The following is a 19,728-nucleotide window of genomic DNA, read 5'->3' on the forward strand; positions in this document are numbered from 1 at the left end:
TGCTCAGCGCGGTAAAGTTCCAACGAGAATGGTCCCTTCGTACTCCAATCAGAGTAAATGTAAATCAAAAATGAAAAATAAAAATGATTAAAAAAAAATCAAAAATGAATAACCATTTTCAATTTCGTTGCAACACGAAACTACAGCCGCATCATTATTCCAGTTCAATCAGAGAGTGCAGCAAGCACCTCCACCGGTTTCGAAACTTATTAGTTTCTCATCAGGAGGCACATATGCTGCTCTCTCTGATCCAACTAGGACAAACCCCGACGTGCAGTCACGGATTGCAACGAACAAAATGGCAGGGATGCCCTAGCGGCAACTGCTAGCAAAAGACTAAGTTTTCAATCTAATAGCACATAAAACAACATTAGATAAAAAATATGAAAAAAATTTTTTTAAGAAACGCTTTTCTTTAGTTACGAGTGACTAAAATTAAAAATATTATAAAAAAATCAACTAAAAAGCAAAAAATAAAAAAAATATTGAAAAAATCTAACACATCCGTCAAAGAAAAGCGTGGCGCGTGTTCATCGAATAAACGGTTTTCGCCCCACGCTTTTCTTTAACGAATGTGTTAGATTTTTTCAATTTTTTTTTATTTTTTGCTTTTTAGTTGATTTTTTTATATTTTTAATTTTAGTCACTCGTAACTAAAGAAAAGCGTTTCTTAAAAAGTTTTTTTTTTCATATTTTTTCTTTTTAGTCTTACACGTTTCAAACATTAAAATATATCGTCATGTTTATTAAAATATGTATAAAACATATGATGTACTAACATGAAAAGTAGTCGGAATCGGCAAAAAATTTGAAACTTTATTGTTTATTAATGAAGCATAACGTAAACAATTAACGTAAAAAGTGAAATTATGTATTGTTCATATCATTAGCTACACAAACCGTAAAAGTTTCGAGTTTTTACATTGTAAAAAACAAGAGAATTTAAGCGTTTTCCATTAAAATTGTTTTTTTTTATTTAAACAATTAATAAACATGAAAAAATATTTTTTATACTTGATTGAAAACAATGGGAACCTTCTCTGGTTACACCTCCGAGGCTTCTACAATTTGCAAGTCATACGGATGCTGAGACTAAAGAAGATGAGGGAATTTTACAATTTATAATTCATGTCCCATCTGCTCGGCGCGGTAAAGTTCCAACGAGAATGGGTCCCTTCGTACTCCAATCAGAGTAAATGTAAATCAAAAATGAATAACCATTTTCAATTTCGTTGCAACACGAAACTACAGCCGCATCATTATTCCAGTTCAATCAGAGAGTGCAGGAAAATGGTTATTCATTTTTGATTCTTCTGGTTTGTAGGTATTGATGTCGTTTGTTATTATTCTGGTAACAAAAAATTTTTGCTTAGGTGGCATTATACGGGGGTGAATGGAAGCGTTGTTTTTTCTCATAACTTTAACAAATTCTGTGGAAAAATTGGAGGGCTGATTTTATTTCATACTCCTTTTGTATTATCCTGGAGGTATCACTAATGTTTTGTTTTTTGAATTATCCGAATATATCTTTTCTTGTAAGAGCTGTAAATAAAAACACTGCTCTGAAGGCTTATTTAATTAAAAATATCAAATGCACTAAAATTAACAAATCAAAACAAAATTAAGAACAAAACACAACAATTAAATAGCGGGTATGACCACCTCTTGCAGCAACCACTGCTCGCAATCTGTTTAGCATCGAATAAAGAGGTGTTATCCTTGCCAGGGGAATACCCCGATATTCCTCTACCAGGGCCAAAACTGAACCAAATTTTCTGGAGGCCTAGGATGAAAGTGAAAAGCTTTTTTAAATTCATCCCATAACTGCTCAATAGGATGAAGATCTGGGCTGCATGCGGGCCATTCTAATCTTATCAATCCAACCACAATTTTATGAGTCAATCAGTGTTTTTATTTACAAAAAATGGTACAGCTCTAACAAGAAAAGAGATATTCGGATAAATCAAAAAAAAATTTTAGTGATGCATCCGGGATAATATGACAGGACTATGAAACAAAATCAGCTATTCCATTTTTCCACAGAATTTTTTAAGGTTAGGAGAAAATACAACGCTTCCATTTACCCCTGTATAATGCAATGCAAGCAAAATTTTTTGTTACCGAAATAATACCAAATGATACCAATACATGTACCTACAAACTGGCGCAAGAATCTTAAAAATCGAAGCACAAATAATAAAGTTATAAATTGTCAAACTTAATCAAAAATTTTGGGGGCGGAATTTTGTGCCGGTGAGTGTATAATAAAAGAATTTTACCTTGAAACGAAAACAAAAGACGTATTATATTTCAGTTTGTTCAGAGAGCGCCATAAACACCCAGAGCGAACTGAGTCTTCTTTATTTCAACATTCGTATCACACTGAAATATATATAATACGTCTCTTGTTTTCGTTTCACGGCGAAATTCTTTTGTATTAGTTCTACTCTTGAGTATAGAGACCATGTTTTCGTTGGAATTTTGCCACGTTGTATAGACAGGAAGTGAGGTGCAAATTATAGACCTCCCCTAGTCTTCTTTATTTCAACATTCGTATGGTTTTCAAGTAATATAAACCGCGAAGGCGGTTTCCCTCGAAATCCCGTGAAAGCATGGTCTTATTAAAAGTTTTATTTTCTTCAGAAATAAAACTTTGAATTGTTAATATACACACACCGGCAAAATTAAAGGAACACCTTAAAAATGGGACATGTTTGATGTCTCGAATTTCCTAAACCAGTTGTCCGATTTGAGTGATTTTTTTAGAATGATATAGCCTTATTATTTAAGAATATTGGTGTAATAATATTGTTGCTAGACAGGTAAATGTCATTTTATACCGGGTGTAACAATCATACTTGGTTTTTTCCTTAAAGTTCGGAACACCCTGTGGAATATTCGAGCACATAAAAAATATTGAAATTAAAACTTAATTGTAGTCTTAGGCAGTCTTAACATTTTCTTTTTTGATTCATTTGCTTATGTTGGATAATAAAAAAGTTAGGTACTTTAACAACTAGCCATGTTCTTCATCAATACAGGGTGTTTCTAAATAAGTGCGACATACTTTAAGGGGTAATGCTGCATGAAAAAATAATGACCGTTTGCTTTATAAACATAATGTCCGCAAATGCTTCGTTTCCGAGATACAGGATGTTGAATTTTTTCTTAGAATCTGACGATTTATTTCATGCTTTTAAACCGGTTGAGATATGTAAATTAAATTTGGTAGGTTTTAAGAGGTAGGTAGTTAACTATTTTTAATGGGAATAAGCCACAATTTTACCAAAAAAATGATTTTATTAACGTTTCGAAACCCGATTTGGGCACCGATGCAAGGTGTATAACATTAATAACTGGGTAAGAAACAGAAGAATAGAATGGAATGACCACATAAGCCGAATGACAATAAATAGGAAAGTCAGGACAGCGAGAGACGGTTCCCCAATAGGAAGACGATCAGTGGGAAGACCACGAAAACGATGGAACGACAACTTACTAGAGGCACATTGAAAAAACAGGCAGTCATGTCTATACAAAAAAAAGAAGAAGAAGAAGAATACGAAGGTGTTACCAGAAGATTGGTCCCAATAGTTTTATTTTTGATATTATTTTTAATTTTATTAAAAGTAAAACTTACACGTGTTTTTAGCAGATGTCGCTACTACACCCACACCACCAGAATTGTTTCGTTGTGAATCGAGGCTGGCCGCTCGAAGTTTGGTTGTTCAGAGAGAATCAAATATGCGCTCTCTGAGGAAATCCTAACAAGGATGGAAACCGGTCAGAGTGCTTTTAGCGCTCTCTGAACTAACCAAAAATAAGACGGCTCTTGTTTTCGTTTTACAACGAAATAATTATTTATTAATTTTTATGACAGTACAGTGTCTCTGCGTAACTTTGAACCTTATGGGAAACTTTTTTAATATCAATTTTACGAAAAAAAGTCATTCTTCATAAAGTGCTCTGCATCGTCTACCTCAGACGCAATCATCAGATATCAAATTTTATCAACAGTATACGAGGTATTTCAAAAAATATGAATTTCGCTCAAGAGTAAAGTGCCCTTATATTTCACAATATCGAAAACTGTTATTGAGAAAAGTTGTAATTAAAAATTATGTTATAATCTGCTTTTAAACTCTTCTAATTGAATTTTTTTAAAATGTTCCTCAAATCACGGAGACCCAACCTCATTTTTAATTATGATTTCTACATAGTATAACAACCAATATTATACATTTATAAGATATTAAATTTTGTCAAATTTATACGAGGTATTTCAAAAAATATGAATTTCGCTGAAGAGTAAAGTATCTTTATTTTTCACAATATTGAAATTTGTTATTATAAAAAGTTGTTCAGAATTAAAATAGTTATTTATGAAACAGTTCGTGACGTATGCTCTTTGCGAACGCACGCGATTTTTAGAGCACGAGCGACAACGGAGCGAGTGCTATAAATCCCGTAAGTTCGTAAAAAGTACTTCACGCACAGTTTCATACAATATTTTATCTACGATAAACAAATAAAAAAAGCTGTAACTCTTCGTCACTGGAATTCATTTCTATTCTACAATTTTTATAACTTTGACATTTAAAAATTCTAACTAATTTCAAACCACAAAACTGTCAAAACTTTTGTTGTAATTTATTGCTCATATTGACATCACCATGACAACGCAAAAGTAAGGATTGTCACCATGACAACGCGAAAGTTAAAAACAGTGCGAAAAAGTAAATCCCATTTAAAATACATTGTTACTTCACGCACACTTTAAATCCTTCACGCACTGCTCTCTATAATGACAGTTTTCACAAACTAAAAACTTACACATAATATGACATAGAGTAGATAAACTATCTTTCAATATGCAATTGCATCCTTCTAGTTGAAATATTGTGAACTATAAAGGTATTTTACTCTTAAGCGAAACTCGTATAAAATTAAAAAAAAATGATATCTTATGATTGCGTCTTAGTTTTTTGACTGTCCGGACATTTTTATAAAGAATATCTTTTTTTCGCAAAATTATTAATAAGGGAGTTATCGTCAATAAAATTGATGTTGGGTATCCGTAATTTGAGGAAATTTTTCAAAATAATTTTATTTCAATTAGAAGAGTGTAAATGCATATTATAACATAATTTTTAATTACAGACAACTTTTCTTAATAACAATTTTTGATATTGTAAAATATAAAGGCACTTTACTCTTGAGCGAAATTTATATTTTTGGACATACCTCGTATATTATTGATAAAATTTGATATCTGATGATTGCATCTTAGGTTTTTGACTATGCAGAGCACTTTATGAAGAATAACTTTTTTTCGTAAAATTGATTAAAAAAGTTTCCCATATGGTTCCAAGTTACGCAGACACACTGTATATTTATTTTACTACTAATATAGTATATTTATTTTATTACCAATATATTCCATATTATTCCAGGTGGAACTATTTAGACACTTGCATAGTCTTTCATTGAAATGGCATCTTGGTCGAAAAACAGGTGAAGTTTTGAGAGTAATGGATAGAGGAACAGACAGTATTAACAACTTATTAAACTTTCTCATATTCTCCATTTTGCCGACTATAGTAGATATAACGATAGCTGTCATTTACTTTGTGTCAGCCTTCAACGTATGGTTCGGGCTAATCGTTTTTACTACGATGGTATTATACATTGGTAAGTTCAAATTTATTTTGTGTAGTTATAAGTTATAATATACTAAACTTATGGGCAAAATACTGTTGTACCCTCGGAGATCGCTGGGAAAATTTACACTCAAAATAACAAAATTCAGTTTGGCAACACTGTGCGAATGTTGATAGTAACATATCCTTTTTAAGATAACAGAACTGTAATTTAGTCCAGACAAATTAATATATTTTTTTGCCAACAAAAATGAGATTTTTCGTTACTTGATATTTTCACTGTAAGTAGGGAATAGCCCAACAAAGTCTACCGTATATCCTATGGCGCTTTTATCTTGGGGGTGGCTCCCACCCCTTCTCTGGGGTGGAAAATTGTTTGATCAAAATAACAACGGAAGCTAGAGATGCTAATTCTAAGCAAAAACTGTTCTATACTCTTTGAGTTATTCGTGGTTGAAAATTTGCCTTTTTCATTGAAAAATGTCACCTTTTGAATTCCCTAAAAAGTATGCATCTAACGAAAAAAACCATATAAAACATTTTTGTAGCTTACGAAAAATCAAAGAGATCCACTTCTTCACAAATCTTTTAGTTATAATACAAAAAGAGATATGGAAAAAAAATTTTTGGTGCATGCTCACATTGGTGTATTCAACTTAAAATAACAGAGAAATGGTCGATATTGGGGGTATAATGCTTCGAATACCTTTTGTAGTGCTTGGAAAGACATTTAAAACAAGCACTGCTTAATGTAGATTACATTCAAACTAAGCGAGCTATGGTGCAAAAAAAAAATTAATTACTATAATATAATGTATTTTAAGGAAAAATTAGAAGTATATTTAACCCTTCATTCACCAGAATTTAAATGCATCGTTTTCCTTCTACAATACCTTTTATTGTAGTGTTTTTTCAATGTTCAAAAAGTTGGACGGATTTATAATGAATGGTTTTTGAAAAAAATAAGATCAAATTTATAGGGAGCATTTTTAAATATTCTTAAAAATCTTCCTTTTTCTCCATGTAACTCGGAAATGAAAAGAGATACGAAAAAAAGATACAGTACAAAAATGTAGGGTTTTTTAAGTAACAATTTTGTTTTGTCTTTCAATACTGTATCTTTTTATCATTTTTGAGTTACATGGAGAAAAAGGAAGATTTTTTAAGAAAATTTAAAAATGCGCTCTGTAATTTGATCTTATTTTTTTAAACCATGCATTTTAAACCCGTCAAACTTTTTGAACACAGAAATAATATTATAATAGGGAACTTACACATTTTTTATTACATAATAATGTTCAGTTTTGTATAAAAATGAGATTTACAAAATTTCACGCTTCAAAAACTCATAATAACTTGAAAGTCTTCTTTATCTTAAAATAGTTCAAACGACCCGTGACGTCACATAGTTTAACTATGTGGTTCTGTTTATGGTTATATTTACGTATATTCTTCTTCTTCTTTAGTTTATTGGCCTCCACCTACTTGGATATTTTTTCAGCTCGTCGTCGGGGAATAAAGGAAAAATATTTATATTCTAATGACATTTATCGTATGTCGTTGTATTAATATATACCAGTTTGTTGAGATTGGAGTTTGATACAGTTTTTGAAGAAAGGAAAGAAGGTTTACTATTGAAAATAAAACCATTTTGTAAAAGTACAAATTTTCTACGAATAGTTCAAACGATCAAAAACACTTTTAACGTCACATAACTGTATTTTTTACTGACGTTTATAATGTCTAATTTAAAATTATATATACATACATACAATTGGTGTAGAATGTAAACATACAACCCTGTGACGTCACGACGCGTTTTGGGGTGGCTGGTATAAGTTGAATTTTTAGTCGTCTTTAGGGGCCAAACGAAAGACGAACAAAACTTTTTTATCTTTGATACAGGTTCTAAATTATGTTCTGTTGTGATTTATACCATTTTTTTTAATTTAAAATTTTATGCAAGTTCCCTATTAGTGTGACCAACTCAAATTTAGTCGAATACGGGACAAGACTGAAAAACTACCTAAAATCCGGGACTTTTCAATGAAAATCGGGCCATTTTTTTAATATAAAACTTTAATATCATTATTTTATGGATTATTTAACATTTTTATGTTGACAAAAATTTTTTTGACGGAATGGGTTGTATTGATTTTGACGGAATGAAAACATTTTTGTTTTTTGACATTTTGTTTTTGACTTTCAAGCCGGAAATCGTTCTCAAAAACCGAAAAATTAGTAAATCAACTAATGTTGGATTTCCATGTAAATTGAACCTTGGGTTAAAATATAATTATCATTATTTGATATTCATGTTTTTAAATCGTCTTTTCAGAAGACGATAATTAAAATACAGAAACCGGAAAAAGTCCAGAGTTTGAGTTTTCGTGGAACTATAATACGACGATATAAAATGCATGCATTTTGGATGTGTTATTAGTATAACAGTCTAGAAATTGTCGACATTTTTTCGTCCCCAATTCAATTTGATGTGAATTCTTAGAAGAATGATGTATTAAAAATTTCAATATGGAATTTGACCAAAACGTTGAAAATAATTCGGATGGCCCGAAAGCTTTGTCCGGGACGCCGAGACACGACTTCGTAATTCGAGCCATGTCCCGGATTTTTCGGGCTAGTTGGTCACACTAACTATAATAAAAGGCATTGTAGAAGTAAAACAATGCATTTAAATCTGGTGGATGAGGGGTTAAATATTATTCGCATTTTATCTTAAAATAAATTAGTGATCCATTTTTTTGCACCATATCTCGCTTGTTTTGAATGTAATCGATATTTAACAGTGCTCGTTTTTAAGAATTTTCCAAGCACTACAAAAGATATTGGTAGCATTATACCCTTAAAATCGACCATTTTTCTGCATTATATATTAATTCTCACTGTGTCTGATACAAAAGCTAACAACAGCTTTAAGTGTAGTTTTTAATAAAACCAATTAGTATTAAAGAACTCCTTTTTCTTCAACCAAGAGACGGGGAGACGGTTTTGGAAATAAAAACCAAAGCGGTCGTTCTCCAATTATAACTAGAAGATCTATGAAAAAACGAATCTCTTTGGTTTTTCATAAGCTACAAAAATGTTTTATATTCTTTTTTTCGTTAGATGCATAATTTTTAAGGTATTCGCAAAAAACCTTCCGAAAAGGTGACAGTTTTTAATGAAAATGGCAAACTTTTAACCACGAATAACTCAAAAAGTATTAAGCTTCCAAAAAAAAATTATAGAACCGTTTTTGCTTCAAATTAGGGGTGGAAACCACCCCCAAGATAAAAGCGCACATCGGCATAGGGTAGACTTTAAATTAGGAGATAAGTAGAGGCTATTCCCAAAATTTCATTAAAATCCATGCAGTAGGATAGAATTCTGAGGTAATATCCTGTTTTTGCTCTCATTGACTGGCGTACAGGTAGTCTTTGTATTTCATCTGATATTTCAAGTATGTGCTATTGTATTGTAATATTGCATATATCCGTGTTAATAATTCATAATTACTTTCTGAGATTTATGGGAGAAAAGTAGTGGAATACAATAAACCTCTTGCTCTAATATTTATCGATTTTCACAAAGCCTTTGACATAGTAAAGCTAAGCAAAATATTACAGGCGCTTAAAGAATGCAGGGTAGATTAGAGGTATACAAAATTATTATACAACAACCACTGTCAAATTACATACTAACATTAATCGGATAAAAAAAAATAATTTTATTTATTTTTGGCTTAGACATCGTCATCGTCATACTGCCAGACACATAAGGAATAAAAGTTAAAGTTATACAAAACAAGTTTAAAACAAAGGTAACAACTAAAAGGTATTAAGTAACATTAAACTTAACAGCTAAAACAACTAACTACCAAAGTTATTAACTAAAAGTGTTTTTAAGGGAATTATTACAATGATAATTTGCTCTTTTAAAAAGTTAATTAAAGAGTTGTATACATCTACAGAGTCAAGTGATAATAAATATAGTATATTCCAAGGAGCTGCTACTTTACATTTTAATAAATCATTTATTAATTTAGATGAGTAAACTGTATTTTTAGAACAACCAAAAAATATATGATCTAAACCACTTTCCTCTTCACAATGCTCACATTTATCATTATCCAAAACGTGTATTTTAAATAAATGCTTTTTTTATTTTTAAATAAATAAATGCAGGATAACATGCGTGCCCGAATGGTACTCTAATAATAGAAGATATGTACTCCCTAGAAGCTCTACAAGACTTGTACCAAGAACGGGGGGTTAGACAAGGAGACTCAATGTCATCAAAACTTTTTAATACGGTGCTAGAACATGCTTTTAAGAATTCGTATTGGATGACAAAGGGAATAGAAATAGATGGAGAATATCTAAACAACTTCTTCTTCTTGTGCCACTCCTATCGGAGATTGGAAATCATCAAAGCTATCCTGACCTTGTTTACAGCTGACCTAAAGAGTTCATTAGCGGTGCAGCCAAATCACTCTCTCAAATTCTGCAACCATGACATTCTTCTGCGGCCTGGATTCCGTTTTCCTTCTATTTTTCCTTGCATTATATTTTGAAGTAATGCGTATTTATGTCGTCTCATCAGGTGACCCAAATATTCAAGTTTCAACGCATTCTTATCGCAACGCAAGTTTCAACTTATCTTCAACGCATTCGACGTTAGCACCACATCTCGAAACTTTCAATATTTTTTTTATGTTGTTTTGTTTGAGAGTCCGGGTCTCTACACCATATAATAGCGTGTTAAATACGTAGCTTCTTAGTATTCTTAATCGTAGAAGGATGCTTATATCTCTGTTGCAAAATAATTTTATCATCTTTATGAAGGTGGTTAGTAGGTAATAGAAGGTAGTAGAAGGTAATTAATTTCTTCAGGATCTTGTAGGGGGGGGGGCTTTAAACTTTGATTTAGTCACTTTCTGACTTTTATAATAATAACAACTTTAGAGAAAAATTACAAGAGACCTTTTTCGTCCAGAATGGTCCAAAAAATCTAACAAAAGTTTGTACGGGCCAAAAAAATTGATTTTTGCAATTTGATTAAAAAAAATTGTTAAAAAAAATTGGACTACTTTTCACGTGGGCGACTTCTTGAACCTTATTCTAGGATGTCTCACGAATGTGATTATGCAAAAAATCTTATGGGAATATTTTTTCTAACGAACCCGCCGTTTTCGGCTTGTCTATATTATTGGATCCATGAATGTTTTGGCTTTCGATTTTTGAAACGCTTTTCAATTTATGCTTTGATTTAAACCTTACATATTATTATTAAAATAAAATATTTTATTAATTAATAAGAAATTTGACAATGAAAAAGAGATTAAGCAATTTGCATACAATGAACCAAATTATCTTGCAAAAATATCTATGGAATGCAGTTGTATTTAGTTACTGATAGCAAGAGAATACATATTTGAATAGAAACGTGACATGAGTTACGTCGATGTATAATTTTTATGCAGTTTATTATTATTACAAATATTTAAAAAATATTACTCTTTGTGTGCACAAATTTTCAAGAAATGTGTTTGTAAATAGATGAGTTATCAGTTTTCAAAAATCTTGTCTCCATCTACAAAATATTTGAAAAAAGACGATGTACATAATTAAAAAATATCTCAATTTTTGACATCATTCCGTTCTTTAACGGTAAAATATTGCAAAACACCTAAATTTTAAATAACCGCTTGGATTGACATGAAATTTGGCATACACATAGCTAACAAGTCAAAGAAAAAAAGTGATATTGTGCCGATATGTGCTTTTGCCCCGGGGGTGCTTTTCACCCCCTCTTGGGGGTGAAAAAGTATTCGTCCAAAGTAAGTCCGGAAATTGATAAACTGACTAATTTTAAGTAACTTTTGTTCTATAGAGTTTTTTCACTAAGTCAATACTTTTCGAGTTATTTGCGAGTGAATATGTTCATTTTTTCAACAAAATAACCACACTTTTAGACGGTTTTTTGCAAATAACTCAAATAGTACGTATTTTGTCGAAAAAACATTCGTAGCAAAAATATAGCCTGTAAAAAATTTAAAAAATGGTGTATATATCACGTTTCTATACCTAGTAGAAGCAGAGTTATAGCTAATTAAAAATAGGTCCATATTCGTCAAATTCCAAATGGAATACTTTAACGTGAAATAACCAAAAATGAAGCACATTTCAGGGAAAACTCATTACAACTTATTTAAAGTGTTTAAAAAAAGCTTCATTTTTGTTTTATAAAAAAAATTCTAGCATCAAAAGTAAACAAGTTACGCTCAAAATAAAGTTAGTCCCTTTTTTTTGGTAAAAAAATCGGGAAAATCACCCCCTAATTAGTATCTCAAATGAACTTAATCGTTACGACTTCACAAGTGTTTTGACCGGTGTATGTATTGTTTAATTATCTGTAAGTTTAATCGGTTCAAAGTCCTTATTTTTAAAAGGGCTGTAGTTAAAAGGGGTTGAACGAGTCACTCATTACGAATGTATGCAAATTTAGAAACACCAAATCTCAATCAATTTTTGTCTAACAGAAAAACAAAAAAATACATGATATTCAGAAAAGCAATGCTGATTTTTTTGTTTTTCGAGATTTTTGGTATCTAACAATTTTTAAGTTATTTTGAAAAAAGCATATTTTTCAAAATTAAAATTTTAAAAAATTTTATTTTAAAACCAAATTTTTTCCAAAATAAGCACTTTGGAATCGATGAAACTTACAGATCATAAAAACACAACGTAAGTAAAATAATTTGTGGAGCGGTTACGATTAATTTCATTTAAGTTGCTAATTAGGGGGTGGTCTTCCTGATTTTTTTTGCCAAAACAAAAGCGACCAACTTTATTTTGAGCGTAACTTGCTTAAATTTAATGCTAGAAACTTTTTATAAAAACAAAAATAAAGCTTTTTTTAAACACTTTAAAAAAGTTAAAATGGGTTTTCCCCAAAAAGTGCTTAATTTTTTGGATATTTCACTTCAAAATATTCTATGTGAAATTTGGTGAATATGAATCTATTTTTCATGGGCTATAACTCTGGTTTTACGAGGTCCAGAGACTTAACGCGTACACCATTTTTTTTACTTTTTTACAGGCTATATTTTTGCTAAGAACGTTTTTTTTTCGACAAAATACTTACTTTTTGAGTAATTTGCGAAAAACCGTCTAAAAATGTGGTTATTTTGTTGAAAAATGAACATATTCACTCGAAAATAACTCGAAAAGTGTTGACTTGGCGAAAAAGCTCTATAGGACAAAAGTTACTTAAAATTAGTCAGTTTATCCATTTCCGGACTTATTTTGGACACATATTTTTTCACCCCCAAGTGGGGGTGAAAGTCACCCCCAGGGCAAAAGCACACATCGGCACAATATCACTTTTTTCTTTGACATGTAAGCTATGCGTATGCCAAATTTCATGTCAATCCAAGCGGTTCTTTAAAATTTAGAGCAAAAACCGTGAAAGAATGGATTAATGATGCATTTTCCAAAATATGTCCATAAATCTACGCAGAATCTAAAAATATAATAAAATAGGATGTTCCACAAAAAATAAAAACAGATGATAGTGACTTCCGACTTTTACCGGAAGTGATAGCAAGTGATAGCATGTGATAGCTCAATATTTTATACATGTAGATTAGCCACATTTATTATTTCACGCTTTTATAATGTTCAGTCTTCGTGAAGGAGTTATTATAATATCTTATAATTCTGAATATACTTCAGTGTGAAATTTTGTTTTCACCCATTTTGAAAAGATATGAAACGGTTGAAATATCCATGTCCGTCTGTCTCAGGGATTTTGTAAACACAACCCCTTCATCATTATACCAGAATGACAAATGAGGTGTCAAATGAAAGCTTATAACCCAAGGATGGCATTAAAGGTGAGAAATTTTGGAGTTTCAACCGGAAGTACTGTTTTAAAGTCCGTGAAAGAGTATAAACGATATACATTATTATAAGCGATATACATATTCGAGTATATGTATTATTCGAAGCACCTTAGCAAAACCAGAATAAATACGTACATACCTCTCTGCCCGTCCGTCTGTCTGGTTGCAAATATACCTCCTCCGTTATTATAACAAATATAATGACAAATGAGGTACATAGAATCAGAGCTTATAACCCAGAGATGGCACTAAAGTTAAGAAATGTGACCTCGGACTTCCGGTTCCAGAGTTGTAACCGGAAGTACTATTTTAAAGTCGTCGAAATAGTATAAGCGATATATTATTCGACTTTAGCAAGACGAAAACAGATATATACTTCCGGTTTCATTCCTGTCTATCTGCGAATATAACTCATACGTTATTAGAACAAGCAGAATAGCAAATAAAGTGTCGAATGAGAGCTTATAACTTATAACCCAAAGGTGGTAATACAGGTGAGAGATTTGACCTCGGACTTCCGGTTCCAGAGTTGCAAACAAATGTATACTTTTGGTTTTTATATCATTTCCGGTAAAAAAAGTTCTAACCGGAAGCATTCTAGCCTAGGTATTAGACGGTATTCTCTCAAAGGAATATCAATCTTCTACCACTTGATAGTTTTCGGGTTGTGCTCTTCTCATTCATTATAATCAATGGCGTTACAACTCTTCGTGAGTCTCACTCCCTTTTCTCCAGATCTTATCTGAATGCATCTTTCCACCTTCTTCTAGGCCCTTCTACAGACCTTCTTCCATCTGGTCTTTCTCAAAACACATTTTTGTAAGGCGATTTTCGTTAGTGTGTATCACATACGCTGCCCATATTAGTCTATTGGACTGTATACAGTGTGGTGGAATAAGTGTTAACCCCCCCTGTTAACTTGTTTATTTTAAGAATATAAGCAAAACGCTCGAACAGGTCGATTTTTAAACTAACCATAGTATATTATAGCATCAACGTTTCGAACTTTACGCGATCCCTCTTCAGGTGATAGCCATAACATTGATTTTTTTAAATGGGAAAGTACATCATGTGACACCTCATTTAAAAGCTTTTAAAATACTGATTTCAAAAATGTATAATACTTTAATCCTGTTTGAGAGCGTAGGCGCAAAATTTCGGTCGAATTCTTTCTAAATGCAATCATTTTTTCGAATCCTGAAAAAACTAATAAATATTTTTGAAAAATTTAAACGCAGAATGAAAAATTACAGTATTCTCGATGGTCCAAAGTCCCTGAGAACTCCTATAATATTTATTTTAATAAGTCACAGTGATGAAAAAAAGAGCAAATTTAGTGTGATTTTTAATTTCAAATATATCATTCAAAAGAAACTTGTTGTTTATTCTAAGGGACTGTCAGCCCTCGCTAATAATCTAATCTTTCATTCTGCGTTTAAATTTTTCAAAAATACTTATTAGTTTTCTCAGGATTCGAAAAAAAATAAATGCGTTTAAAAAGAGTTCGACTGAAATTTTGCGCCTACGCTCTCAAAAAGGATTAAAGTATTATACATTTTTGCAATTAGTATTTCAAAAGCTGTTAAATGAGGTGTCACATGATGTACTTTACCATTTAAAAAAATCAAAGTTATGCCTGTCACCTGAAGAGGGATCGCGTAAAGTTCGAAACGTTGATGCTATAATATACTATGATTAGTTTAAAAATCGACCTATCCGAGCGTTTTGCTTATATTCGTAAAATAAACAAGTTAACAGGGGGGAGGTAACACTTATTCCACCGCACTGTATATCAGACTAAATTTTCTTTTTCGAAGAGGAACTCTAACTCGTTATTATATCTGCGCCTCCATTTGTTTGTCACGCTGTCTCTGCAAGGGCCATATATCACTCGAAGAACTTTACGTTCCCACAATTCTTATTTACTTCTCTTTTTGTTAGCGTCCATGTTTCGCTTCCATACGCGACTGCTGGTCTCGCACCTCGTTAGAGAAGTTTTGCTTTCATTATATGTTGCGCTCTCCTCATTACCATATATTATTTGATTTTTCTATTTATTCAATTTGTCAATATTATAAGATGTTTCTTTGTTATTTTAGTACTTACAATTATAATTACTGAATGGAGAACAAAGTATCGACGTCGCATGATCACGGCAGAAAATGAAACTAGAACGAGAAGTGTTGACTCTTTGCTTAATTTTGAAACTGTTAAATATTACGGTACAGAAAAATTTGAGGTACAAGCGTTTAGAGAAGCCGTTCTCAAATTTCAAGTAAGTTTCCTTTTTAATTGTTTGTATACTTTTTATTTTCGTAAAATAATCATTAACCAACACAACAAGACTAAAAATAAAATGTTAAGTGAAAGCCGAAATTATTCGCGCAAAATACTACAACGAATATTAATAAAAAGTGGTAAATAAATAGGTAGAAACAGTAAGTGCATTGAGGCAAAAAATCTATAAAAGCATTTTAATAAAATATTAAATAATAAATATTTTGAGGGGACAAAATTAAGATTAGAGCTATGTCTAAGAATCATTGAAAAAAAATGAACGAAAATAATAAAATAAATCTTCAAATTTTAAATCGCGTATAACTTGAAAACTATCAACTTTTGAGAAAAATGAAGAGATCTTTTTTTATTTATTTTTTTTTATTTAGCTAATGCCTCGACAACTAATGGCCATTGGCATGGTAGGTACGATTGAATTTTTGCAGTTAGGTACCTAGTGTCATATGTAGTGTTTAAAATTACCCAAAAAACTCAAAAAATACATTCCGGGGTAAAAAGGTGATCTTTTGAATTCCGAAGGTTTAAGAAAATTGTTTAAACAATTTCTGCCCAAAAATTTGGTCCGGCACCTTTCTAATTTTTTTAAAAGGGACATTTTTGAACAGGAATCCGCAAAGAAAGCCAATCAGAAATTAGTTCATGCGGGAGCGGCCTCACAACATGGATTAAATATTTAAGAGCACACAGTAGCGATCAACAGGTAGCAACAAACGCGGTCCAAGATTGCGAAAGTTCTGCGAACTTTCAAAAGTAAGGCAACAGTGCGTCGGTAATTCGACACTGACAGTGACGTTTATACTATCAAAAACAATAATTGTTATACACATAGGCGCGAAATGTTGCCAAGTCAGTGACGTTCGGTTTCTTGTTAAGTATAAAAAAATCGATTTTTAGTAGTTCCAATGTTACACAAAATCTAGGCACGGGATAAAAAAGTTTATTTAAAGAGAGTGTATTTTTTTGTCTTTCTTAATGGCGGTACAGGCTCCTAAGGTAAAGTTTGTCAAAATGACAGTGACAATTTCTCTATCTTGCCTAATTAGTTATTAGTTATAATATGTTCGATTTCTTGTTATAGTCGATTCGCTAATCTGAGACACAACTATCTACACTACAATCACAATAAAAATGCACTATATAGAAATAAACAGACCAAGGCACGTTTAATGTTCGGATTTGGGAGTGCTCCTCATGCTTGTTTATTTCTAGTGCATCTTTATTGTGATTGTAGTCTAGACAATTGTGTCTCAGATTAGCGAATCAACTATAGAAATGAAAAATTTTAGTAGGTCCAAAATGACACAAAATCTAGGCATGGGATAAAAAAGTTTATTTGAAGAAAGTTTATTATTTTGTTCTTCTTAATGGCGGTACAGGCTCCTTTTTGCAAAATTTTATTTAGTTATAGAGTAATTTCCACATACTAACATATTTCTGAAATTGGGCTCTGTACCGCCATTCTTTATTATATTACGAATATGTGTGCCAAATATCTCGACGAAATATTCAAAATTAGAGCCGCAATCTTGGAACGCGTTTGTTGCTACCTGTTGATCGCTACGGTTTGCTCTTAAAGCGACCGTTTTACATTCACGTCCATTCCAGTCTATAACGACATGTTACCATTACTAATTTTCTTAATAATAAAATCTTATTGCTTTTATTAATTAAATTAAATTAAAAATTAAAAACAGTTTATGTTTCATTTTGGTTCAGAGATTATCCACCATCCCCATACGTCGGTTTTGGTCTCTCCAGACCTCTTCAGTGGGACTACCTCTGAATCGAAACAAAACCAAGCTGCCTATTTAACACATGCACGGACACGCTTCACATGTAGCCACGTCTTCTGATGGAGTAAGTGACTTCATATGCAGTCGTGTCCGTGAATGTGTTAAGCAGAATTATGAAAATAATTCTGGGCATCGGACGCTGTAGCGGTAGCGACATCTATTAGAGAGAAATGAGAAGTCGCAGATCTAAACAATAAATCTGAAAATTCTCGTGGAACCATTTTCTGGTAAAATCCTTAATCTCTGCCTTTTACAATTTATAAGGCAAGGAGACGAAAGAGACTCTACAATATGCAGTCACATTCCGTCTATTCGTCTAGGAAAAAATTCCAACGAAAGTTGATTCCGTGTACCTACTCAAAATATGAGTAAAATTAACAATTAAAAACAGCATATAATATGTTTCATTTTAGTTCAGAGACGATTCACCATCCCCATACGTCCGTTTTGGTCTCTCCAGACCTCTTCAGTGGGGCTACATGAACACCTCAGAATCAAAACTAAACCAAGCTGCCTATTTAAGCAGAATTATGAAAATAATTCTGCGTATCGGACGTTGTAGCGGTAGCGACATCTATTAGAGCAGCGGATCTCAACCTTTTAACACTGGCGCCCCCTTTGAACACTGAAGATAGCTCATACCTCCCCTCCAGTCAATAATTGGTTGGTTCAAGTTAGAACAGTGAAATTGTGAAACTGACGATGCTAACTCTACGTTAGCAAAAGCTGGGATGCAAAATAAAAATCCAGATATATTTAAATACGAAAGTTTATTTGATGTTTCATTAAACTTAACATTGTTTATTTATTTGAGAAAAAGAAAATAATCAAAAAATCAAATACGCATATAAAGTTGAAAGTCTTATATGAGTGTTTTTGCACTTTCAATGAGAGGGTTGGCATTGTCTGTTCTTGACAAGGTTTTCGATATTCGGTTGAAACTGTGTCAGAGCACACCTCAAGTCACTTTCAACATCCAGCCTTGAACGGTATTTTGATTTTATATACGCCAATGCAGAAAAACCAGATTCGCAAAGATATGTGGATGAAAACTGGACTAATAATTTCGCAGATACTAAAGCCACTTCTGGGTAAACAGGAAAGTAGGTTAACCAAAATTCTTCCAAGTCCATGTTTGCAAAATCTGCTTTTGCTTGTGAATCACATTTTACGTCAATTGCCTGATCTTGAAGGTTAACTGGAAGAATGTCAACTTCGCTATGAAAAGGATCTCTTGTCAACTTAAATTCCCAGTTTTCCAAGCTAACATCTGGAAAGTACTTTCGAATTTGATTTTTCGGTTCTTCCAAATACCGTGATATGACATCTTTCAAATCCGAAACTAGATGTAGTGGAAGGGTTTGAATATCATCGAGGAGGTCGTTCAGTTTAGGAAAAGAGGAAAAGTTTGACTTGGAACTGTGAAGGCGACGTTGCCAAAGCGATATTTTTTCTATAAACCCCTTAATTGCATTATAAGTGTTTAAGAGGCCTTGAAGCTTCAGATTCAGGACATTAAGTGTCTCAAAAAAGTCAGACAAATAAGCCAAGTAAAAGATATTTTTATCATCTGTAAATCTTCTGTGAAGATGTTCTTGTTTTGAAGTCATTAACAAAATTTCAACTTCTGACTTTAAATTGAATCATCTTGCAAGCATATTTCCTTTGTATAACCACCGGACTTCTGTGTGAAACAGGAGGGTTTCCTGATCACTATTCAGTTCTTGACATAGTGCCTGAAAGAGGCTAGTGTTTAATGCGCTGGATTTGATGTGGTTAACTATTTTAATTGCTAAGTTTAATGTGATGTTGAGAGGTTCAGGTAAAATCTGACTAGCTAAAGCTTGTCTGTGAATAATGCAGTGAGAACCAGTTATCCTAGGGTTTTTCTTTTTTGCCAATTCCATAAATCCAGATCGACATCCTGTCATGGTTTGGGCCCCATCAGTACATATACATATGCCAATTACTTTCTCCCATGGAAGTTCATTGATTACTAAAAAATCTTCAAGAGCAGAAAATATGTCAATGGCTTTAGTTGTTGTTTCAAGAGATGTTGAAAACAATATTT

The 19,728-nt window shown here is 32.2% G+C and overlaps 1 protein-coding gene across 2 annotated transcripts in view; it reads left to right on the plus strand.

Moving 5' to 3' along the window:
• LOC114334007 (ATP-binding cassette sub-family B member 6) overlaps positions 1-19,728 on the plus strand; it is a 52,055-nt gene that overhangs the window by 15,727 nt on the left and 16,600 nt on the right. For both annotated transcript variants that reach the window (XM_028284006.2, XM_050656408.1), the window contains 2 exons: positions 5,454-5,691; positions 15,666-15,841. In XM_028284006.2, coding sequence (XP_028139807.2) covers positions 5,454-5,691; positions 15,666-15,841 — 414 coding nt within the window. The remainder of the gene's footprint in view (positions 1-5,453; positions 5,692-15,665; positions 15,842-19,728) is intronic.

The sequence above is a fragment of the Diabrotica virgifera genome, chromosome 7 (genome assembly GCF_917563875.1).
Source record: "Diabrotica virgifera virgifera chromosome 7, PGI_DIABVI_V3a".
In the NCBI taxonomy this organism is placed as follows: domain Eukaryota; kingdom Metazoa; phylum Arthropoda; class Insecta; order Coleoptera; family Chrysomelidae; genus Diabrotica; species Diabrotica virgifera.